Raw genomic sequence first — 27,208 nt, 5'->3', positions numbered from 1 at the left:
ACAGTGTGTTATATAGACTGATTTAGACAGTGTGTTATATAGACTGATTTAGACAGTGTGTTATATGGACTGATTTAGACAGTGTGTTATATAGACAGTGTGTTATATAGACTGTGTGTTTTATAGACTGATTTAGACAGTGTGTTATATAGACAGTGTGTTATATAGACAGTGTGTTATATAGACTGATTTAGACCATGTGTTATATAGACTGATTTAGACAGTGTGTTATATAGACTGATTTAGACCGTGTGGTTATATAGACTGATTTAGACAGTGTGGTTATATAGACTGATTTAGACAGTGTGTCATATAGACAGTGTGTTATATAGACAGTATGTTATATAGACTGATTTAGACAGTGTGTTATATAGACAGTGTGTTATATAGACTGATTTAGACAGTGTGTTATATAGACTGATTTAGACAGTATGTCATATAGACTGATTTAGACAGTGTCTATACAGTGCCTTGCGAAAGTATTCGGCCCCCTTGAACTTTGCGACCTTTTGCCACATTTCAGGCTTCAAACATAAAGATATAAAACTGTATTTTTTGTGAAGAATCAACAACAAGTGGGACACAATCATGAAGTGGAACGACATTTATTGGATATTTCAAACTTTTTATAGTGTTATATAGACTGATTTAGACAGTGTGTCATATAGACTGATTTAGACAGTGTGTCATATAGACTGATTTAGACAGTGTGGTTATATAGACTGATTTAAACAGTGTGGTATATAAACGGATATAGACAGTGTGTTATATAGACAGTGTGTTATATAGACTGATATACACAGTGTGTTATATAGACTGATTTAGACAGTGTGGTATATAAACGGATATAGACAGTGTGTTATATAGACAGTGTGTTATATAGACTGATATACACAGTGTGTCATATAGACTGATTTAGACAGTGTGTTATATAGACAGTGTGTTATATAGACTGACATACACAGTGTGTTATATAGACTGATTTAGACAGTGTGTTATATAGACTGATTTAGACAGTGTGTTATATAGATAGTGTGTCATATAGACTGATTTAGACAGTGTGTTATATAGATAGTGTGGTTATATAGACTGATTTAGACAGTGTGTCATATAGACTGATTTAGACAGTGTGTTATATAGATAGTGTGGTTATATAGACTGATTTAGACACTGTATTATATAGACAGTGTGTTATATAGACTGATTTAGACAGTGTGTTATATAGACAGTGTCGTATATAGACTGATTTAGACAGTGTGATATATAGACAGTGTGTCAAGGTAGACCACTATAGAGAGAATAGAGCCCTATTCCCTATGGGCCCTGGTAGAGCACTACAGAGAGAATAGAGCCCTATTCCCTATGGGCCCTGTTAGAGCACTATAGAGAGAATAGAGCCCTATACCCTATGGGCCCTGGTAGAGCACTACAGAGAGAATAGAGCCCTATTCCCTATGGGCCCTGGTAGAGCACTACAGAGAGAATAGAGCCCTATTCCCTATGGGCCCTGGTAGAGCACTATAGAGAGAATAGAGCCCTATACCCTATGGGCCCTGGTAGAGCACTACAGAGAGAATAGAGCCCTATTCCCTATGGGCCCTGGTAGAGCACTATAGAGAGAATAGAGCCCTATACCCTATGGGCCCTGGTAGAGCACTACAGAGAGAATAGAGCCCTATACCCTATGGGCCCTGGTAGAGCACTATAGAGAGAATAGAGCCCTATACCCTATGGGCCCTGGTAGAGCACTACAGAGAGAATAGAGCCCTATACCCTATGGGCCCTGGTAGAGCACTACAGAGAGAATAGAGCCCTATTCCCTATGGGCCCTGGTAGAGCACTACAGAGAGAATAGAGCCCTATTCCCTATGGGCCCTGGTAGAGCACTACAGAGAGAATAGAGCCCTATTCCCTATGGGCCCTGGTAGAGCACAGCAGAGAGAATAGAGCCCTATTCCCTATGGGCCCTGGTAGAGCACTACAGAGAGAATAGAGCCCTATTCCCTATGGGCCCTGATAGTGCACTACAGAGAGATTAGAACCCTATTCCCTATGGGCCCTTGTAGTGCACTACAGAGAGATTAGAGCCCTATTCCCTATGGGCCCTGTTCAAGGTAGTGCACTACAGAGAGAATAGAGCCCTATTCCCTATGGGCCCTGTTCAAGGTAGTGCACTACAGAGAGAACAGGGTACCGTTTGGAACACAAGGCGGCTGACTTACTGGAGTCCTGAAAGAAGATGTCGTTGCCGTTGTAGGCGTTTCTCAGCTTGTTGGTCATCACTCTGAGTGTCATGATCTGTTGGCGAATCAGAGTGTCCGGTCTAGTGATGTCCACCGCCACCTCTGGGTTGTTCAGCTGGTTGGTGAGGCCGTCCTTTACCACCTCAGGAAAATACCTGGGAGGATTACAACAACGCCAGTTAAGAAACATCTCTGAGGAAGAAACATCTCTGAGGAAGACATGTTAAAAGACAATCACATTTCATTTGGCAGGAAATGATTCAATTATCTGGATCGTGTGGAGCGTTCTCCAGCATTCAGAGAGCAGCTGTCAGTGGTCCTGAAGAGGTTCTCCATCACTCAGAGAGCAGCTGTCAGTGGTCCTGAAGAGGTTCTCCATCACTCAGAGAGCAGCTGTCAATGGCCCTGAAGAGGTTCTCCATCACTCAGAGAGCTCCCTGATCCAGTCCTCTACAGTTCGACTGGGTCCTCTCTTCCTGATCCAGTCCTCTACAGTTCTGCTGGGTCCTTTCTTCCTGATCCAGTCCTCTACAGTCCTACTGGGTCCTCTCTTCCTGATCCAGTCCTCTACAGTTCGACTGGGTCCTCTCTTCCTGATCCAGTCCTCTACAGTTCTACTGGGTCCTCTCTTCCTGATCCAGTCCTCTACAGTTCTACTGGGTCCTCTCTCCCTGATCCAGTCCTCTACAGTTCTACTGGGTCCTCTCTCCCTAATCCAGTCCTCTACAGTTCTACTGGGTCCTCTCTCCCTGATCCAGTCCTCTCCAGTTCTAACAGACAGACAGACAGACTCTCTCTGGCTCAGTACTCAGTATTAGAGAAATGCGGCAGATGTCCATGTAGCAGGAAGTTGTGCTGTGGTGACCAGGGACTGTGATGTGGTGACCAGGGACTGTGCTGTGGTGACCAGGGACTGTGATGTGGTGACGAGGGACTGTGATGTGGTGACGAGGGACTGTGATGTGGTGACCAGGGACTGTGCTGTGGTGACCAGGGACTGTGATGTGGTGACCAGGGACTGTGATGTGGTGACCAGTGACTGTGCTGTGGTGACCAGGGACTGTGATGTGTGAGGCCAAAAATGCCTCGACTAGCTGGGAGGGGGGATGGGTGGGGTGAGAGAGAGGGCTTTCATTCCAAGCAGTTATAATCACATCAGTGTACAGTAATAGATGAGAACATCTCACCATATCCATAAAGTGTCAGAGATTGACAGGTAAACAGTACATCTGGCCCTGGCTGTAGTACTGGTTCTCTCTTGTCCTGTACCAAGGACCATAGTACCATAGTTCTGGATCAGCTGAGGGTCTCCAGCACTGTTCAGACCTCATCAGACTAGTTGTAGGACTAGTTATTGTAGTTCTACAGGTGGATGAGCTTAGGGTCTCCAACACTGTTCAGACCTCATCAGACTAGTTGTAGGACTAGCTTGTGTATTTCTACAGGTGCGAGATCTGAACACCTCTCACCTGGCTTTGGCGTGACTGTTCCAGCACCGTTCAGACCTCATCAGACTAGTTGTAGGATTAGTTAGTGTAGTTCAACAGGTGCGTGATCTGAACACCTCTCACCTGGCCTTGGCATGACTGTTCCAGCACTGTTCAGACCTCATCAGATTAGTTGTAGGACTTGTTAGTGTAGTTCTACAGGTGCGTGATCTGAACACCTCTCACCTGGCCTTGGCGTGACTGTTCCAGCACTGTTCATACCTCATCAGACTAGTTGTAGGACTAGTTAGTGTAGTGCTACAGGTGCGTGATCTGAACACCTCTCACCTGGCCTTGGCGTGACTGTTCCAACACTGCTCTTCATCTGACTCGGTCAACTTGTCTTTAATACAGATCTCATCTGGCAGGTTGGACCAGAACCTTTTGGACTGCTTCAGCTTCTTCTTAATGTCTAGCACCTGCAGGAGAGGAGGGAGAGAGTAACATGGGAATGGGGTTCAAACAGCCTGCTCACTTTCCCCCAAATCCACACGTTTTCCAGAAACCGCTGTTGAAATATTCCGGGAATCAGGAAGGATTAAACAGGAAATCTGGAATCCTCCAACCAGAGGGGTTAAACTACGACTGAAGCCAGATCTATTGAGGGTTTTTCTAAAACTAGCCAGTTTCAGTTAGCTTCACATTCCAGCTCAGGCTTCATCCATACTAACATGATGGATATTGCTCTTCCGCCTGTCGCTAACTCTAGCAGGTTTGTAACTGTGCATGCATGTCGCACGTGGCTAATCGAATGCCTTAACTCTTCATTGAGACAGTGCTGAAACACACATCCAAAGGGGCGAGTCAGTGCCACATTTGGCACTGGTTATTTCTTACATTAGTATCCCAGGTCATCTTAGGTTTCATTACATACAGTCGAGAAGAACTACTGAATATAAGATCAGCGTCAACTCACCATCAGTACGACCAATATGTTTTTCGCGACGCGGATCCTGTGTTCTGCCTTACAAACAGGACAATGGAGTGGATTCCATGCAGCGACCCAAAAAAAACGACTCCGAAAAAGAGGGAAACGAGGCGGCCTTCTGGTCAGACTCCGGAGACGGGCACACCGTGCACCACTCCCTAGCATTCTTCTTGCCAATGTCCAGTCTCTTGACAACAAGGTTGATGAAATCCGAGCAAGGGTAGCATTCCAGAGGGACATCAGAGACTGCAACGTTCTTTGCTTCACGGAAACATGGCTCACTGGAGAGACGCTATCCGAGGCGGTGCAGCCAATGGGTTTCTCCACGCATCGCGCCGACAGAAACAAACATCTTTCTGGTAAGAAGAGGGGCGGGGGCGTATGCCTTATGACTAAGTTGACATGGTGTGATGAAAGAAACATACAGGAACTCAAATCCTTCTGTTCACCTGATTTAGAATTCCTCACAATCAAATGTAGACCGCATTATCTACCAAGAGAATTCTCTTCGATTATAATCACAGCCGTATATATCCCCCCCAAGCAGACACATCGATGGCCCTGAACAAACTTTATTTAACTCTCTGCAAACTGGAAACGATTTATCCGGAGGCTGCATTCATTGTAGCTGGGGATTTTAACAAGGCTAATCTGAAAACAAGACTCCCTAAATTTTATCAGCATATCGATTGCGCAACCAGGGGTGGAAAGACCATGGATCATTGTTACTCTAACTTCCGCGACGCATATAAGGCCCTGCCCCGCCCCACCTTTCGGAAAAGCTGACCACGACTCCATTTTGTTGATCCCTGCCTACAGACAGAAACTAAAACAAGAGGCTCCCACGCTGAGGTCTGTCCAACGCTGGTCCGACCAAGCTGACTCCACACTCCAAGACTGCTTCCATCACGTGGACTGGGACATGTTTCGTATTGCGTCAGATAACAATATTGACGAATACGCTGATTCGGTGTGCGAGTTCAATAGAACGTGGGTTGAAGATGTCGTTCCCATAGCAACGATTAAAACATTCCCTAACCAGAAACCGTGGATTGATGGCAGCATTCGTGTGGAACTGAAAGCGCGAACCACTGCTTTTAATCAGGGCAAGGTGTCTGGTAACATGACCGAATACAAACAGTGCAGCTATTCCCTCCGCAAGGCTATCAAACAAGCTAAGCGTCAGTACAGAGACAAAGTAGAATCTCAATTCAACGGCTCAGACACAAGAGGCATGTGGCAGGGTCTACAGTCAATCACGGACTACAGGAAGAAATCCAGCCCAGTCACGGACCAGGATGTCTTGCTCCCAGGCAGACTAAATAACTTTTTTGCCCGCTTTGAGGACAATACAGTGCCACTGACACGGCCTGCAACGAAAACATGCGGTCTCTCCTTCACTGCAGCCGAGGTGAGTAATTTAACATTTAAACGTGTTAACCCTCGCAAGGCTGCAGGCCCAGACGGCATCCCCAGCTGCGCCCTCAGAGCATGCGCAGACCAGCTGGCCGGTGTGTTTACGGACATATTCAATCAATCCCTATACCAGTCTGCTATTCCCACATGCTTCAAGAGGGCCACCATTGTTCCTGTTCCCAAGAAAGCTAAGGTAACTGAGCTAAACGACTACCGCCCCGTAGCACTCACATCCGTCATCATGAAGTGCTTTGAGAGACTAGTCAAGGACCATATCACCTCCACCCTACCTGACACCCTAGACCCACTCCAATTTGCTTACCGCCCAAATAGGTCCACAGACGATGCAATCTCAACCACACTGCACACTGCCCTAACCCATCTGGACAAGAGGAATACCTATGTGAGAATGCTGTTCATCGACTACAGCTCGGCATCAAGCTCGAGACCCTGGGTCTCGACCCCGCCCTGTGCAACTGGGTACTGGACTTCCTGACGGGCCGCCCCCAGGTGGTGAGGGTAGGCAACAACATCTCCTCCCCGCTGATCCTCAACACTGGGGCCCCACAAGGGTGCGTTCTGAGCCCTCTCCTGTACTCCCTGTTCACCCACGACTGCGTGGCCACGCACGCCTCCAACTCAATCATCAAGTTTGCAGACGACACAACAGTGGTAGGCTTGATTACCAACAACGACGAGACGGCCTACAGGGAGGAGGTGAGGGCCCTCGGAGTGTGGTGTCAGGAAAATAACCTCACACTCAACGTCAACAAAACTAAGGAGATGATTGTGGACTTCAGGAAACAGCAGAGGGAACACCCTCTGTAGCAAGTTTTAAGTTCCTCGGCATACACATCACAGACAAACTGAATTGGTCCACTCACACAGACAGCATCGTGAAGAAGGCGCAGCAGCGCCTCTTCAACCTCAGGAGGCTGAAGAAATTTGGCTTGTCACCAAAAGCACTCACAAACTTCTACAGATGCAAAATCGAGAGCATCCTGTCGGGCTGTATCACCGCCTGGTACGGCAACTGCTCCGCCCTCAACCGTAAGGCTCTCCAGAGGGTAGTGAGGTCTGCACAACGCATCACCGGGGGCAAACTACCTGCCCTCCATGACACCTACACCACCCGATGTTACAGGAAGGCCATAAAGATCATCAAGGACATCAACCACCCGAGCCACTGCCTGTTCACCCCGCTATCATCCAGAAGGCGAGGTCAGTACAGGTGCATCAAAGCTGGGACCGAGAGACTGAAAAACAGCTTCTATCTCAATGCCATCAGACTGTTAAACAGCCACCACTAACATTGAGTGACTGCTGCCAACACACTGACAATGACACTGACTCAACTCCAGCCACTTTAATAATGGGAATTGATAGGAAATGATGTAAATATATCTCTAGCCACTTTAAACAATGCTACCTTATATAATGTTACTTACCCTACATTATTCATCCCATATGCATACGTATATACTGTACTCTATATCATCGACTGCATCCTTATGTAATACATGTATCACTAGCCACTTTAACTATGCCACTTGGTTTACATACTCATCTCATATGTATATACTGTACTCGATATCATCTACTGTATCTTGCCTATGCTGCTCTGTACCATCACTCATTCATATATCCTTATGTACATATTCTTTATCCCCAATTGTTAGTTAGATTACTTGTTGGTTATTACTGCATTGTCGGAACTAGAAGCACAAGCATTTCGCTACACTCGCATTAACATCTGCTAACCATGTGTATGTGACAAATAAAATTTGATTTGATTTGACGTATCGTTAATGACCTCTTTATCTAATGACATATCGTTAATGTCGTCTTTATCTTATGACGTATCGTTAACGCCCTCTTCGGTGTAACGATCAACGCACAAGAACCTTTGTACCACTCCTATCCATAAAATTAAGTCATACACCAATTTTACTGTAGGTGAAGCTGGGCTCCAAAGTGGCGCAGCTGGCTAAGGCACTGCATTTAAGTGCAAGAGGTGATATTACTGTCCCTGGTTCGAAATCGAGGCTGAATCACATTGGGAGTCCAATAGGTTGGTGCACAATTGGCCCAGCATCGTCTGGGTTTGGCCGGGTGAGGCCGTCATTGTAAATAAGTATTTGTTCAACCTTTATTTGTTAAATAGAAAAAATATATATATATATTTTTTAAAGTTTCAAATGGATTCTGTCAATGTGTAATGTCATAGGTATTTAAAAAATTTTTTTTACATAAAAACTAATTTTTAAATAATAAAATATTTAATCAGTCGTCTTCCTCAAATTAAGGGAATAAAGACGTAATGGTTGCGAGGTGATCTGATTTGATTGGTCAAAAGGATGACAAGATGGAGGACACCAACTACAGCAAACACAAACCAGTACAGTAGGGATGATCTGAAATACAAGATGGAGGACACCAACTACAGCAAACACAAACCAGTACAGTAGGGATGATCTGAAATACAAGATGGAGGACACCAACTACAGCAAACACAAACCAGTACAGTAGGGATGATCTGAAATACAAGATGGAGGACACCAACTACAGCAAACACAAACCAGTACAGTAGGGATGATCTGAAATACAAGATGGAGGACACCAACTACAGCAAACACAAACCAGTACAGTAGGGATGATCTGAAATACAAGATGGAGGACACCAACTACAGCAAACACAAACCAGTACAGTAGGGATGATCTGAAATACAAGATGGAGGACACCAACTACAGCAAACACAAACCAGTACAGTAGGGATGATCTGAAATACAAGATGGAGGACACCAACTACAGCAAACACAAACCAGTACAGTAGGGATGATCTGAAATACAAGATGGAGGACACCAACTACAGCAAACACAAACCAGTACAGTAGGGATGATCTGAAATACAAGATGGAGGACACCAACTACAGCAAACACAAACCAGTACAGTAGGGATGATCTGAAATACAAGATGGAGGACACCAACTACAGCAAACACAAACCAGTACAGTAGGGATGATCTGAAATACAAGATGGAGGACACCAACTACAGCAAACACAAACCAGTACAGTAGGGATGATCTGAAATACAAGATGGAGGACACCAACTACAGCAAACACAAACCAGTACAGTAGGGATGATCTGAAATACAAGATGAAGGACACCAACTACAGCAAACACAAACCAGTACAGTAGGGATGATCTGAAATACAAGATGGAGGACACCAACTACAGCAAACACAAACCAGTACAGTAGGGATGATCTGAAATACAAGATGGAGGACACCAACTACAGCAAACACAAACCAGTACAGTAGGGATGATCTGAAATACAAGATGGAGGACACCAACTACAGCAAACACAAACCAGTACAGTAGGGATGATCTGAAATACAAGATGGAGGACACCAGCTACAGCAAACACAAACCAGTACAGTAGGGATGATCTGAAATACAAGATGGAGGACACCAACTACAGCAAACACAAACCAGTACAGTAGGGATGATCTGAAATACAAGATGGAGGACACCAACTACAGCAAACACAAACCAGTACAGTAGGGATGATCTGAAATACAAGATGGAGGACACCAACTACAGCAAACACAAACCAGTAGGGATGATCTGAAATACAAGATGGAGGACACCAACTACAGCAAACACAAACCAGTAGGGATGATCTGAAATACAAGATGGAGGACACCAACTACAGCAAACACAAACCAGTACAGTAGGGATGATCTGAAATACAAGATGAAGGACACCAACTACAGCAAACACAAACCAGTACAGTAGGGATGATCTGAAATACAAGATGGAGGACACCAACTACAGCAAACACAAACCAGTACAGTAGGGATGATCTGAAATACAAGATGGAGGACACCAACTACAGCAAACACAAACCAGTACAGTAGGGATGATCTGAAATACAAGATGGAGGACACCAACTACAGCAAACACAAACCAGTACAGTAGGGATGATCTGAAATACAAGATGGAGGACACCAACTACAGCAAACACAAACCAGTACAGTAGGGATGATCTGAAATACAAGATGGAGGACACCAACTACAGCAAACACAAACCAGTACAGTAGGGATGATCTGAAATACAAGATGGAGGACACCAACTACAGCAAACACAAACCAGTACAGTAGGGATGATCTGAAATACAAGATGGAGGACACCAACTACAGCAAACACAAACCAGTACAGTAGGGATGATCTGAAATACAAGATGGAGGACACCAACTACAGCAAACACAAACCAGTACAGTAGGGATGATCTGAAATACAAGATGGAGGACACCAACTACAGCAAACACAAACCAGTACAGTAGGGATGATCTGAAATACAAGATGGAGGACACCAACTACAGCAAACACAAACCAGTACAGTAGGGATGATCTGAAATACAAGATGAAGGACACCAACTACAGCAAACACAAACCAGTACAGTAGGGATGATCTGAAATACAAGATGGAGGACACCAACTACAGCAAACACAAACCAGTACAGTAGGGATGATCTGAAATACAAGATGGAGGACACCAACTACAGCAAACACAAACCAGTACAGTAGGGATGATCTGAAATACAAGATGGAGGACACCAACTACAGCAAACACAAACCAGTACAGTAGGGATGATCTGAAATACAAGATGGAGGACACCAACTACAGCAAACACAAACCAGTACAGTAGGGATGATCTGAAATACAAGATGGAGGACACCAACTACAGCAAACACAAACCAGTACAGTAGGGATGATCTGAAATACAAGATGGAGGACACCAACTACAGCAAACACAAACCAGTACAGTAGGGATGATCTGAAATACAAGATGGAGGACACCAACTACAGCAAACACAAACCAGTACAGTAGGGATGATCTGAAATACAAGATGGAGGACACCAACTACAGCAAACACAAACCAGTAGGGATGATCTGAAATACAAGATGGAGGACACCAACTACAGCAAACACAAACCAGTACAGTAGGGATGATCTGAAATACAAGATGAAGGACACCAACTACAGCAAACACAAACCAGTACAGTAGGGATGATCTGAAATACAAGATGGAGGACACCAACTACAGCAAACACAAACCAGTACAGTAGGGATGATCTGAAATACAAGATGGAGGACACCAACTACAGCAAACACAAACCAGTACAGTAGGGATGATCTGAAATACAAGATGGAGGACACCAACCACAGCAAACACAAACCAGTACAGTAGGGATGATCTGAAATACAAGATGGAGGACACCAACTACAGCAAACACAAACCAGTACAGTAGGGATGATCTGAAATACAAGATGGAGGACACCAACTACAGCAAACACAAACCAGTACAGTAGGGATGATCTGAAATACAAGATGGAGGACACCAACTACAGCAAACACAAACCAGTACAGTAGGGATGATCTGAAATACAAGATGGAGGACACCAACTACAGCAAACACAAACCAGTACAGTAGGGATGATCTGAAATACAAGATGGAGGACACCAACTACAGCAAACACAAACCAGTACAGTAGGGATGATCTGAAATACAAGATGGAGGACACCAACTACAGCAAACACAAACCAGTACAGTAGGGATGATCTGAAATACAAGATGGAGGACACCAACTACAGCAAACACAAACCAGTACAGTAGGGATGATCTGAAATACAAGATGGAGGACACCAACTACAGCAAACACAAACCAGTACAGTAGGGATGATCTGAAATACAAGATGGAGGACACCAACTACAGCAAACACAAACCAGTACAGTAGGGATGATCTGAAATACAAGATGGAGGACACCAACTACAGCAAACACAAACCAGTACAGTAGGGATGATCTGAAATACAAGATGGAGGACACCAACTACAGCAAACACAAACCAGTAGGGATGATCTGAAATACAAGATGGAGGACACCAACTACAGCAAACACAAACCAGTACAGTAGGGATGATCTGAAATACAAGATGGAGGACACCGACTACAGCAAACACAAACCAGTAGGGATGATCTGAAATACAAGATGGAGGACACCAACTACAGCAAACACAAACCAGTACAGTAGGGATGATCTGAAATACAAGATGGAGGACACCAACTACAGCAAACACAAACCAGTAGGGATGATCTGAAATACAAGATGGAGGACACCAACTACAGCAAACACAAACCAGTACAGTAGGGATGATCTGAAATACAAGATGAAGGACACCAACTACAGCAAACACAAACCAGTACAGTAGGGATGATCTGAAATACAAGATGGAGGACACCAACTACAGCAAACACAAACCAGTACAGTAGGGATGATCTGAAATACAAGATGGAGGACACCAACTACAGCAAACACAAACCAGTACAGTAGGGATGATCTGAAATACAAGATGGAGGACACCAACTACAGCAAACACAAACCAGTACAGTAGGGATGATCTGAAATACAAGATGGAGGACACCAACTACAGCAAACACAAACCAGTACAGTAGGGATGATCTGAAATACAAGATGGAGGACACCAACTACAGCAAACACAAACCAGTACAGTAGGGATGATCTGAAATACAAGATGGAGGACACCAACTACAGCAAACACAAACCAGTACAGTAGGGATGATCTGAAATACAAGATGGAGGACACCAACTACAGCAAACACAAACCAGTACAGTAGGGATGATCTGAAATACAAGATGGAGGACACCAACTACAGCAAACACAAACCAGTACAGTAGGGATGATCTGAAATACAAGATGGAGGACACCAACTACAGCAAACACAAACCAGTACAGTAGGGATGATCTGAAATACAAGATGGAGGACACCAACTACAGCAAACACAAACCAGTACAGTAGGGATGATCTGAAATACAAGATGGAGGACACCAACTACAGCAAACACAAACCAGTACAGTAGGGATGATCTGAAATACAAGATGAAGGACACCAACTACAGCAAACACAAACCAGTACAGTAGGGATGATCTGAAATACAAGATGGAGGACACCAACTACAGCAAACACAAACCAGTACAGTAGGGATGATCTGAAATACAAGATGGAGGACACCAACTACAGCAAACACAAACCAGTACAGTAGGGATGATCTGAAATACAAGATGGAGGACACCAACTACAGCAAACACAAACCAGTACAGTAGGGATGATCTGAAATACAAGATGGAGGACACCAACTACAGCAAACACAAACCAGTACAGTAGGGATGATCTGAAATACAAGATGGAGGACACCAACTACAGCAAACACAAACCAGTAGGGATGATCTGAAATACAAGATGGAGGACACCAACTACAGCAAACACAAACCAGTACAGTAGGGATGATCTGAAATACAAGATGGAGGACACCAACTACAGCAAACACAAACCAGTACAGTAGGGATGATCTGAAATACAAGATGGAGGACACCAACTACAGCAAACACAAACCAGTACAGTAGGGATGATCTGAAATACAAGATGGAGGACACCAACTACAGCAAACACAAACCAGTACAGTAGGGATGATCTGAAATACAAGATGGAGGACACCAACTACAGCAAACACAAACCAGTAGGGATGATCTGAAATACAAGATGGAGGACACCAACTACAGCAAACACAAACCAGTACAGTAGGGATGATCTGAAATACAAGATGGAGGACACCAACTACAGCAAACACAAACCAGTAGGGATGATCTGAAATACAAGCAAGAAAATCCACACAGAGGAATCCTTAACAGGATTTAGGATTTAGACGAATCCTAAACACTTAAACAGCAAACTTTATCTGCAAAAAAAAAGGTGTTTCTTCATTTTATTTCCTTACTTATAGTCAACGTAATTTGGCAACAGAAGACAGACAGATTGATGTTTATCAGATCAGATCTGATCAACTCTGGGTGATGCCTACGTTCTGACGTGTCCCTGAGGAGATCTGACACCAGATTACGGTCAGCCTGCGGTGATGCCTACATTCTGACGTGTCCCTGAGGAGATCTGACACCAGATTACGTTCTGACGTGTCCCTGAGGAGATCTGACACCAGATTACATTCTGTCGTGTCCCTGAGGAGATCTGACACCAGATTACGTTATGACGTGTCCCTGGGGAGATCTGAGGCCAGATTACGTTCTGACGTGTCCCTGAGGAGATCTGACTCCAGATTACGTTCTGACGTGTCCCTGAGGAGATCTGAGGCCAGATTACGTTCTGACGTGTCCCTGAGGAGATCTGACACCAGATTACGTTCTGACGTGTCCCTGACGAGATCTGACACCAGATTACGGCCAGCCTGCGGTGATGCCTACGTTATGACATGTCCCTGAGGAGATCTGACACCAGATTACGTTTTGACGTGTCCCTGAGGAGATCTGACACCAGATTACCTTCTGACGTGTCCCTGAGGAGATCTGACGCCAGATTACGGTCAGCCTGCGGTATCAATTCACCTCCTCGCTGGTTCAACACGTAATACGATGCCACAGAACACTAACAGACTGATGCTTATCAGCTCAGTTGAGCCCTGCCTGGGTATTGTTCTGATTACAGTCAGATTACAGCCAGCCTGTGGTATCTGTCTGCTGTGTTTAATACTGTGTTCTATTACAGTCAGACCCAGCTGGAGATCGCGCCACATCAAAAGCTAACTATTGAGGCGACAGAAGCAGGACACGTCTGAGGACTACGTTTCACACATCCCCATGTGCTGCAAACACACCAAAATAACCCTTCATCATCTAGCTGGATGGTCTTCATCATCTAGTTGGATGGTCTTCATCATCTAGCTGGATGGTCTTCATCATCTAGTTGGTTGGTCTTCATCATCTAGCAGGATGGTCTTCATCATCTAGCTGGATGGCCTTCATCATCTAGCTGGATGGTCTTCATCATCTAGATGGATGTAACTGATGCAGCAGTCACAGAGGACCTCAATAACCCTTAATCTGCAAGCTGACACTCTGCTGGAGACTACAGGACTGATGCTGGCACTGCTGGAGACTACAGGACTGATGCTGGCACTGCTGGAGACTACATGACTGATGCTGGATGTTGACACTCTGCTGGAGACCACAGGACTGATGCTGGCACTGCTGGAGACTACAGGACTGATGCTGGATGCTGACACTCTGCTGGAGACTACAGGACTGATGCTGGCACTGCTGGAGACTACAGGACTGATGCTGGCACTGCTGGAGACTACAGGACTGATGCTGGATGCTGACACTGCTGGAGACTACAGTACTGATGCTGGATGCTGACACTCTGCTGGAGACTACAGGACTGATGCTGGCACTGCTGGAGACTACAGGACTGATGCTGGCACTGCTGGAGACTACAGGACTGATGCTGGATTCTGACACTCTGCTGGAGACTATAGGACTGATGCTGGCACTGCTGGAGACTACATGACTGATGCTGACACTCTGCTGGAGACTACAGGACTGATGCTGGATACTGACACTGCTGGAGACTACAGGACTGATGCTGACACTGCTGGAGACTACAGGACTGATGCTGACACTCTGCTGGAGACTACAGGACTGATGCTGACACTCTGCTGGAGACTACAGGACTGATGCTGACACTCTGCTGGAGACTACAGGACTGATGCTGACACTACTGGAGACTACAGGACTGATGCTGACACTCTGCTGGAGACTACAGGACTGATGCTGACACTGCTGGAGATTACAGGGCTGATGCTGGATACTGACACTGCTGGAGACTACAGGACTGATGTTGGATGTTGACACTCTGCTGGAGACTACAGGACTGATGCTGACACTCTGCTGGAGACTACAGGACTGATGCTGACACTCTGCTGGAGACTACAGGACTGATGCTGACACTCTGCTGGAGACTACAGGACTGATGCTGACACTACTGGAGACTACAGGACTGATGCTGACACTCTGCTGGAGACTACAGGACTGATGCTGACACTGCTGGAGATTACAGGGCTGATGCTGGATACTGACACTGCTGGAGACTACAGGACTGATGTTGGATGTTGACACTCTGCTGGAGACTACAGGACTGATGCTGACACTCTGCTGGAGACTACATGACTGATGCTGACACTCTGCTGGAGACTACAGGACTGATGCTGGATACTGACACTGCTGGAGACTACAGGACTGATGCTGACACTCTGCTGGAGACTACAGGACTGATGCTGACACTCTGCTGGAGACTACAGGACTGATGCTGACACTCTGCTGGAGACTACAGGACTGATGCCGGATACTGACACTGCTGGAGACTACAGGACTGATGCTGACACTCTGCTGGAGACTACAGGACTGATGCTGACACTCTGCTGGAGACTACAGGACTGATGCTGGATACTGACACTGCTGGAGACTACAGGACTGATGCTGACACTCTGCTGGAGACTACAGGACTGATGCTGACACTCTGCTGGAGATTACAGGACTGATGCTGGATACTGACACTGCTGGAGACTACAGGACTGATGCTGACACTCTGCTGGAGACTACAGGACTGATGCTGACACTCTGCTGGAGACTACAGGACTGATGCTGACACTCTGCTGGAGACTACAGGACTGATGCCGGATACTGACACTGCTGGAGACTACAGGACTGATGCTGGATACTGACACTGCTGGACACTACAGGACTGATGCTGACACTCTGCAGGAGACTACAGGACTGATGCTGACACTCTGCTGGGGACTACAGGACTGATGCTGACACTCTGCTGGAGACTACAGGACTGATGCTGACACTCTGCTGGAGACTACAGGGCTGATGCTGACACTCTGCTGGAGACTACAGGACTGATGCTGACACTCTGCTGGAGACTACAGGGCTGATGCTGACACTCTGCTGGAGACTACAGGTTAGAATAAATCCCAGTTATGTTTCCCTGAAGATTAGAACACATCCCCATTATGTTTCTCTCCAGATTAGAACACATCCCCATTATGTTTCTCTCCAGATTAGAACACATCCCCATTATGTTTCTCTCCAGATTAGAACACATCCCCATTATGTTTCTCTCCAGATTAGAACACATTCCCATTATGTTTCTCTCCAGATTAGAACACATCCCCATTATGTTTCTCTCCAGATTACAGCACATCCCCATTATGTTTCTCTCCAGATTACAGCACATCCCCATTATGTTTCTCTCCAGATTAGAACACATCCCCATTATGTTTCTCTCCAGATTACAGCACATCCCCATTATGTTTCTCTCCAGATTACAGCACATCCCCATTATGTTTCTCTCCAGATTAGAACACATCCCCATTATGTTTCTCTCCAGATTAGAACACATCCCCATTATGTTTCTCCCCAGATTACAGCACATCCCCATTATGTTTCTCTCCAGATTAGAATACATCCCTATTATCTACCTCAATATCACATAGATCTACCTCTATAATACTGTACACCTGTATTTAACACGATCACATAGATCTACCTCTACATCACATAGATCTACCTCTATACTACTGTAGGACTGTATTTAACACGATCACATAGATCTACCTCTATATCACATAGATCTACGTCTATATCACATAGATCTACGTCTATATCACATAGATCTATCTCTGTATCACATAGATCTACCTCTATATCACATAGATCTACCTCTATACTACTGTAAGACTGAATTTAACACTAACACATAGATCTACCTCTATATCACATAGATCTACCTCTATATCACATAGATCTACCTCTATACTACTGTAGGACTGTATTTAACACTAACACATAGATCTACCTCTATACTCCTGTAAGAAGGCATTGACTCACTGTGTTAACATCCAGGCAGATAGCCCTCAGCTATATAACCTCACTGTGACAGACAACATAAAAAATAGACAACATAAATGTCTAGAGAGCGAGAGAGAGAGAGAGAAAAACTGGAATCCTATTTGGCCCTAAACAGAGAGTACACTGTAGCAGAATACCTGACCACTGTGGCTGACCCAAAATGAAGGAAAGCTTTGACTATGTACAGACTCAGTGAGCACAGCCTTGCTATTGAGAAAGGCTGCCGTATGCAGACCTGGCTCTCGAAGACAGGCTATGTGCACACTGCCCACAAAATGAGGTGGAAGCTGAGCTGCACTTCCCAACCTCCGGCCCAATGTATGACACACACAGAGCATTCAGCAAGTATTCAGACTCCTTGACTTTTCCCACATTTTGTTACGTTACAGCCTTATTCTCATCATTTACACACAATACTCCATAATGACATCACAATACTCCATAATGACATCACAATACTCCATAATGACATCACAATACTCCATAATGACATCACAATACTCCATAATGACATCACAATACTCCATAATGACATCACAATACTCCATAATGACATCACAATACTCCATAATGACATCACAATACTCCACAACGACATCACAATACTCCACAATGACATCACAATACTCCATAATGACATCACAATACTCCATACTGACAAAGCAAAAACAAAACACAGAAATACCTTATTTACATAAGTATTCAGACCCTTTTCTATGAGACTGGAGATTGAGCTCAGGTGCATCCTGTTTCCATTGATCATCCTTGAGATGTTTCTACAGCTTGATTAGAGTCCACCTGTGGTAAGTTCAATTGATTGGACGTGATTTGGAAAGGCACACACCTGTCTATATAAGGTCCCACAGTTGACAGTGCCTGTCATAGCAAAAACCAAGTCATGAAGTCGAAGGAATTGTCGGTAGAGCTCAGAGACAGGATTGTGTCGAGGCACAGATCTGGGGAAGGGTACCAAAATATTTCTACAGCATTTAAGGTCCCCAAGAACCCATTGGCCTCCATCATTCTTAAATGGAAGACGCTTGGAACCACCAAGACACTTCCTAGAGCTGGCCGCCCGGCCAAACTGAGCAATCGCGGGAGAAGGGCCTTGGTCAGGGAGGTGTTAACCTCATTCAAAGCCCTGAGGGAGTTTGGTGCTGTACAACAGCTAACCTCATTCACAGCCCTGAGGGAGTTTGGTGCTGTACAACAGCTAACCTCATTCACAGCCCTGAGGGAGTTTGGTGCTGTACAACAGCTAACCTCATTCACAGCCCTGAGGGAGTTTGGTGCTGTACAACAGTTAACCTCATTCACCCAAACAGTGATTACTATTGAGGGTTTATCGAGAGAGACATCGACAGAGACAGAGAGAGAGACAGAGAGAGAGACAGAGACAGAGAGAGACAGATAGAGAGAGCAGATAGAGGGAAAGTGAGAGACAGCAGATGTTACTAATGACTCACAGTGTTGTCTGCCTGAGGGGAACACGCAGTTTCATGGTCACAGTGCCAACAAGTCTCTCAGCTCAATTCCCCCTATCTTCCCCCTCTCCTCCTCTCCTCCTCTCATCCTCTCCCTCTCTCCTCCTCTCATCCTCTCCCTCTCCTCTCCCTCTCCTCTCCTCCTCTTCTCTCATCTTCTCCTCCTCCTCCAGTGTGTATCCCTGGCTGGTTCTAATGGACTCTGTGCTGTTGATAAATCCTGTTAGTTTTCCTCCGCGGTAACTTAAGTGCTCCAGTCTATAGATGTGATTCTGGATGATCGTTGCATTTTAATTTCTGTTTTGAAACCTATATTATTCCGACATCATAGGACGCCACCTTTAAAAACAAGTCAATTCGTCAAATTTCTGCCCTGCTAGAGTTGCCCCGGTCAACTGTGTTGTTATTGTGAAGTGGAAACGTCTAGGAGCAACAACGGCTCAGCCACAAAGTGGTAGGCCACTCAAGCTCACAGAACAGGACCGCCGAGTTCCAAACTGCCTCTGGAAGCTGCGTCAGCACAAGAACTGTTCGTCGGGAGCTTCATGAAATGGGTTTCCATGGCTGAGCAGCTGCACACAAGCCTAAGATCACCATACACAATGCCAAGCGTCGGCTGGAGGGGTGTAAAGCTCACTGCCATTGGACTCTGGAGCAGTGGAAGCATGTTCTCTGGAGGGATGAATCACACTTCACCATCTGGCAGTCCGACGGACGAATCTGGGTGTGGTGGATGTCAGGAGAACGCTACCTACCCCAATGCATAGTACCAACTGTAAAGTTTGGTGGAGGAGGAATATTGGTCTGGGGCTGGTTTTCATGGTTCGGGTTCCAGTGAAGGGAAATCTCAATACTACAGCATGACATTCCAACTTCGTGGCAACAGTTTGCCACAACAAACTTTCCTATTTCAGCATGACAATGCCCTCGTGCACAAAGCGAGGTCCAGACAGAAATGGTTTGTTGAGATCTGTATGGAAGAACTAGTGTAGGGACATCTTAAGCCTTGTATTGATGTGTGTAGAAAAAGCCATCATTTGAATCACTGCTTCACATTAATGTTCAGCGCCTCACAGAGTAAACACAGAGCCGTTTGAATCCTGCAGCAAGTCTGAAACTATTTAACAAGAATGAATAAAACAACCCCGCTTTTGTTTTCCACATTTCAATCTATTTGGTCTTTTATATCCCAGCATGTTGCTACTTTAGTCTGCATCCCAATTAGAGTGTTCTATGCATCCCAAATGGCACCCTAATCCCTATACGGCTCTGGTTAAAAGAAGTGCACTACAGAGGGAAGAGGGTGCAATTTGGAATGCATGTTTAAAAAGCCTCTATTTCCCCATTTCAGATCCCCCTTGGAGATCCCCCTCTTGGAAGTAATGTCAAATGGCTGTTGAACCATTGAGGCATGCAGAGAGCCTTCTAGAACTACAGCATGTTAATGGATTTGCTGCAGATGGACCCCTATTCTCTAGGGCTCATAAGATTCAGATCAGATGGAACCCTATTCCCTAAGGGTCATAGGACTCAGGTCAGATGGAACCCTATTCCCTAGGGCTCATAGGACTCAGATGGAACCCTATTTTCTAGGACTCATAGGGCTCAGATGGAACCCTATTCCCTAGGGCTCAGGTCAGATGGAACCCTATTCCATAGGGCTCAGGTCAGATGGAACCCTACTCTCTAGGGCTCATATGACTCAGATGGAACCCTATTCTCTAGGGCTCAGATGGAACCCTATTCTCTAGGGTTCATAGGACTCAGATGGAACCCTATTCTCTAGGGCTCATAGGACTCAGGTCAGATGGAACCCTATTCTCTAAGGCTCATAGGACTCAGGTCAGATGGAACCCTATTCTCTAGGGCTCATAGGGCTAAGGTCAGATGGAACCCTATTCCCTAGGGCTCAGGACAGATGGAACCCTATTCCCTAGGGCTCAGGTCAGATGGAACCTTATTCTCTAGGGTTCATAGGACTCAGATGGAACCCTATTCTCTAGGGCTCATAGGACTCAGGTCAGATGGAACCCTATTCTCTAAGGCTCATAGGACTCAGGTCAGATGGAACCCTATTCTCTAGGGCTCATAGGGCTCAGTTCAGATGGAACCCTATTCCCTAGGGCTCAGGTCAGATGGAACCCTATTCCCTAGGGCTTAAGTCAGATGGAACCCTATTCTCTAGAGCTCATAGGACTCAGATCAGATGGAACCTTATTCTCGAGGGCTCAAATGACTCAGGTCAGATGGAACCCTATTACCTAAAGCTCAGGTCAGAAGGAACCCTATTCCCTAAAGCTCAGGTCAGAAGGAACCCTATTCCCTAGGGCTCAGGTCAGAAGGAACCCTATTCTCTAGGGCTCATAGGACTCAGGTCAGATGGAACCTTATTCTCGAGGGCTCATAGGACTCAGGTCAGAAGGAACCCTATTCTCTAGGGCTCATAGGGCTCAGGTCAGAAGGAACCCTATTCTCTAGGGCTCATAGGACTCAGGTCAGGTGGAACCCTATTCTCTAGGGCTCATAGGACTCAGATGGAACCCTATTCTCTAGGGCTCATAGGACTCAGGTCAGATGGAACCCTATTCTCTAGGGATCATAGGACTCAGGTCAGATGGAACCTTATTCCCTAGGGCTCATAGAACTCAGGTCAGATTCGATTGATCAGTCAGGTCAAATCTCCGTCCCAGTCTCAGGTCTTTTGCAGACTCCATCAGGTTTTCTTCCAGAATGGTCCTGTATTTGGCTCCATCCATCTTCCCATCAATTTTAACCATCTTCCCTGTCCCTGCTGAAGAAAAGCAGGCCCAAACCATGATGCTGCCACCACCATGTTTGACAGTGGGGATGGTGTGTTCAGGGTGATGAGCTGTGTTGCTTTTATGCCAAACATAACATTTTGCATTGTTGCCAAAAAGTTCAATTTTGGTTTCATCTGACCAGAGCACCTTCTTCCACAGGTGGCTTGGTGTGTCTCCCAGGTGGCTTGTGGCAAACTTTAAACAACACTTTTTATGGATATCTTTAAGAAATGGCTTTCTTTTGCATTTTTCATCAAACCATTTGTCATCGTTTTGTCCAGGAAGTTGTCTAAAAGGGATTGAATTTGTTGTTGCCTAATTGTTTTTTGGCAGGTTTCCACACTACTTTCCTTCCATCTATAGCATTTCTTAATGTTACTCAGTTCTTTTGGCTTTGATATCTCATGATTGAGTATTGCTCTGTTCAAGTAGACTGTGATTTTGCTGTGGTCTGATAGGGCTGACTGTGAACGCTCTGAGAGACTCTGGGTTGAGGTCAGTAATAAAGTAGTCTACAGTACTACTGCTAAGAGATGAGCTATAGTTGTACCTACCATAGGAGTCCCCTCGAAGCCTACCATTGACTATGTACATACCCAGCGTGCGACAGAGCTGCAGGAGTTGTGACCCGTTTCTGTTGGTTATGTTGTCATAGTTATGCCTAGGGGGGCATATGGGGGAGGGAATGCTGTCACCTCCAGGCAGGTGTTTGTCCCCCTGTGTGCTGAGGATGTCAGGTTCTTGTCCGGTTCTGGCATTTAGTACCCCACAGACTAGTACACATGTCTCTGTCTCTCTCTTTCTCTTTCTCTCTCTCTCTCTCTCTCTCTCTCTCTCTCTCTCTCTCTCTCTCTCTCTCTCTCTCTCTCTCTCTCGCAGTGTGAGGAGGAGGGGTGTGAGCTAATTGGGCTGGTGATTACCCAGCGCGAAACACACACACCCTGACACATAACCACACACACTCGCGCAGTGTGATATGCCTCTGATTATAGTGCGCTGTGGGATCTGCCCGTCTGAACAGCATCTTAAAACACATCTCAAATCCAATCAGATCCACTATCAACATAAACATAACTCTACTTATGGCTGTTAATTGGTTTCACTGTCTCCACAGACAGCAGTCGGACAGGGTTTCACTGTCTCCACAGACAGCAGACTGACAGGGCTTCACTGTCTCCGCAGACAGCAGACTGACAGGGCTTCACTGTCTCCACAGACAGCAGTCTGACAGGGCTTCACTGTCTCCACAGACAGCAGTCTGACAGGGCTTCACTGTCTCCACAGACAGCAGACTGACAGGGCTTCACTGTCTCCACAGACAGCAGACTGACAGGGCTTCACTGTCTCCACAGACAGCAGACTGACAGGGCTTCACTGTCTCCACAGACAGCAGTCTGACAGGGCTTCACTGTCTCCACAGACAGCAGTCTGACAGGGCTTCACTGTCTCCACAGACAGCAGACTGACAGGGCTTCACTGTCTCCACAGACAGCAGACTGACAGGGCTTCACTGTCTCCACAGACAGCAGTCTGACAGGGCTTCACTGTCTCCACAGACAGCAGTCTGACAGGGCTTCACTGTCTCCACAGACAGCAGTCTGACAGGGCTTCACTGTCTCCACAGACAGCAGTCTGACAGGGCTTCACTGTCTCCACAGACAGCAGTCTGACAGGGCTTCACTGTCTCCACAGACAGCAGTCTGACAGGGCTTCACAGTCTCCACAGACAGCAGTCTGACAGGGCTTCACTGTCTCCACAGACAGCAGTCTGACAGGGCTTCACTGTCTCCACAGACAGCAGTCTGACAAGGCTTCACTGTCTCCACAGACAGCAGTCTGACAGGGCTTCACTGTCTCCACAGACAGCAGTCTGACAGGGCTTCACTGTCTCCACAGACAGCAGTCTGACAGGGCTTCACTGTCTCCACAGACAGCAGTCTGACAGGGCTTCACTGTCTCCACAGACAGCAGTCTGACAGGGCTTCACTGTCTCCACAGACAGCAGTCTGACAGGGCTTCACTGTCTTCACAGACAGCAGTCTGACAGGGTTTCACTGTCTCCACAGACAGCAGTCTGACAGGGCTTCACTGTCTCCGCAGACAGCAGTCTGACAGGGCTTCACTGTCTCCACAGACAGCAGTCTGACAGGGCTTCACTGTCTCCGCAGACAGCAGTCTGACAGGGCTTCACTGTCTCCGCAGACAGCAGTCTGACAGGGCTTCACTGTCTCCACAGACAGCAGTCTGACAGGGCTTCACTGTCTCCACAGACAGCAGTCTGACAGGGCTTCACTGTCTCCACAGACAGCAGTCTGACAGGGCTTCACTGTCTCCACAGACAGCAGTCTGACAGAGCTTCACTGTCTCCACAGACAGCAGACTGACAGGGCTCACTGTCTCCACAGACAGCAGTCTGACAGGGCTTCACTGTCTCCACAGACAGCAGTCTGACAGGGTTTCACTGTCTCCACAGACAGCAGTCTGACAGGGCTTCACTGTCTCCGCAGACAGCAGTCTGACAGGGCTTCACTGTCTCCGCAGACAGCAGTCTGACAGGGCTTCACTGTCTCCACAGACAGCAGTCTGACAGGGCTTCACTGTCTCCACAGACAGCAGTCTGACAGGGCTTCACTGTCTCCACAGACAGCAGTCTGACAGGGCTTCACTGTCTCCACAGACAGCAGTCTGACAGGGCTTCACTGTCTCCACAGACAGCAGTCTGACAGAGCTTCACTGTCTCCACAGACAGCAGACTGACAGGGCTCACTGTCTCCACAGACAGCAGTCTGACAGGGCTTCACTGTCTCCACAGACAGCAGTCTGACAGGGCTTCACTGTCTCCACAGACAGCAGACTGACAGGGCTTCACTGTCTCCACAGACAGCAGACTGACAGGGCTTCACTGTCTCCACAGACAGCAGTCTGACAGGGCTTCCCTGTCTCCACAGACAGCAGTCTGACAGGGCTTCACTGTCTCCACAGACAGCAGACTGACAGGGCTTCACTGTCTCCACAGACAGCAGTCTGACAGGGCTTCACTGTCTCCACAGACAGCAGTCTGACAGGGCTTCACTGTCTCCACAGACAGCAGTCTGACAGGGCTTCACTGTCTCCACAGACAGCAGACTGACAGGGCTTCACTGTCTCCACAGACAGCAGTCTGACAGGGCTTCACTGTCTCCACAGACAGCAGTCTGACAGGGCTTCACTGTCTCCACAGACAGCAGTCTGACAGGGCTTCACTGTCTCCACAGACAGCAGTCTGACAGGGCTTCACTGTCTCCACAGACAGCAGTCTGACAGAGCTTCACTGTCTCCACAGACAGCAGACTGACAGGGCTTCACTGTCTCCACAGACAGCAGTCTGACAGGGCTTCACTGTCTCCACAGACAGCAGTCTGACAGGGCTTCACTGTCTCCACAGACAGCAGTCTGACAGGGCTTCACTGTCTCCACAGACAGCAGTCTGACAGGGCTTCACTGTCTCCACAGACAGCAGACTGACAGGGCTTAACTGTCTCCACAGACAGCAGTCTGACAGGGCTTCACTGTCTCCACAGACAGCAGACTGACAGGGCTTCACTGTCTCCACAGACAGCAGACTGACAGGGCTTCACTGTCTCCACAGACAGCAGACTGACAGGGCTTCACTGTCTCCACAGACAGCAGTCTGACAGGGCTTCACTGTCTCCACAGACAGCAGTCTGACAGGGCTTCACTGTCTCCACAGACAGCAGTCTGACAGGGCTTCAATGTCTCCACAGACAGCAGTCTGACAGGGCTTCACTGTCTCCACAGACAGCATACTGACAGGGCTTCGCTGTCTCCACAGACAGCAGTCTGACAGGGCTTCACTGTCTCCACAGACAGCAGACTGACAGGGCTTCACTGTCTCCACAGACAGCAGTCTGACAGGGCTTCACTGTCTCCACAGACAGCAGTCTGACAGGGCTTCACTGTCTCCACAGACAGCAGACTGACAGGGCTTCACTGTCTCCACAGACAGCAGTCTGACAGTGCTTCACTGTCTCCACAGACAGCAGTCTGACAGGGCTTCAACTCAGGACAAGAACAACTCAGTTACTGTGTCTAATGTGACCAGTCCCCAATGTGGAAACAACTCAGTTACTGTGTCCTTAATGTGACCAGTCCCCAATGTGAAAACAACTCAGTTACTGTGTCTAATGTGACCAGTCCCCAATGTGAAAACAACTCAGTTACTGTGTCTAATGTGACCAGTCCCCAATGTGAAAACAACTCAGTTATTGTGTCTAATGTGACCAGTCCCCAATGTGAAAACAACTCAGTTACTGTGTCCTTAATGTGACCAGTCCCCAATGTGAAAACAACTCAGTTACTGTGTCTAATGTGACCAGTCCCCAATGTGAAAACAACTCAGTTACTGTGTCTAATGTGACCAGTCCCCAATGTGGAAACAACTCCGTTACTGTGTCCTTAATGTGACCAGTCCCCAATGTGAAAACAACTCAGTTACTGTGTCTAATGTGACCAGTCCCCAATGTGGAAACAACTCAGTTACTGTCTAATGTGACCAGTCCCCAATGTGAAAACAACTCAGTTACTGTGTCCTTAATGTGACCAGTCCCCAATGTGGAAACAACTCAGTTACTGTGTCTAATGTGACCAGTCCCCAATGTGGAAACAACTCAGTTACTGTGTCTAATGTGACCAGTCCCCAATGTGAAAACAACTCAGTTACTGTCTAATGTGACCAGTCCCCAATGTGAAAACAACTCAGTTACTGTCTAATGTGACCAGTCCCCAATGTGAAAACAACTCAGTTACTGTGTCCTTAATGTGACCAGTCCCCAATGTGGAAACAACTCAGTTACTGTGTCTAATGTGACCAGTCCCCAATGTGGAAACAACTCAGTTACTGTGTCTAATGTGACCAGTCCCCAATGTGGAAACAACTCAGTCCACTGTGTCTAATGTGACCAGTCCCCAATGTGGAAACAACTCAGTCCACTGTG

The 27,208-nt window shown here is 46.5% G+C and overlaps 1 protein-coding gene across 1 annotated transcript in view; it reads right to left on the bottom strand.

Annotated features, from left to right (window-relative positions):
- LOC116371760 (glypican-6-like) overlaps positions 1–27,208 on the bottom strand; it is a gene marked incomplete at its 5' end in the record, with an annotated part of 136,685 nt that overhangs the window by 12,521 nt on the left and 96,956 nt on the right. The window contains 2 exons of the mRNA XM_031820745.1: positions 2,223–2,398; positions 4,019–4,149. Of these exons, the coding sequence (XP_031676605.1) occupies positions 2,223–2,398; positions 4,019–4,149 (307 nt within the window). The remainder of the gene's footprint in view (positions 1–2,222; positions 2,399–4,018; positions 4,150–27,208) is intronic.

This window comes from Oncorhynchus kisutch, unplaced genomic scaffold (genome assembly GCF_002021735.2).
Source record: "Oncorhynchus kisutch isolate 150728-3 unplaced genomic scaffold, Okis_V2 scaffold3639, whole genome shotgun sequence".
Taxonomy (NCBI): Eukaryota; Metazoa; Chordata; class Actinopteri; order Salmoniformes; family Salmonidae; genus Oncorhynchus; species Oncorhynchus kisutch.
This window is presented reverse-complemented; position numbering and strand designations above follow the sequence as displayed.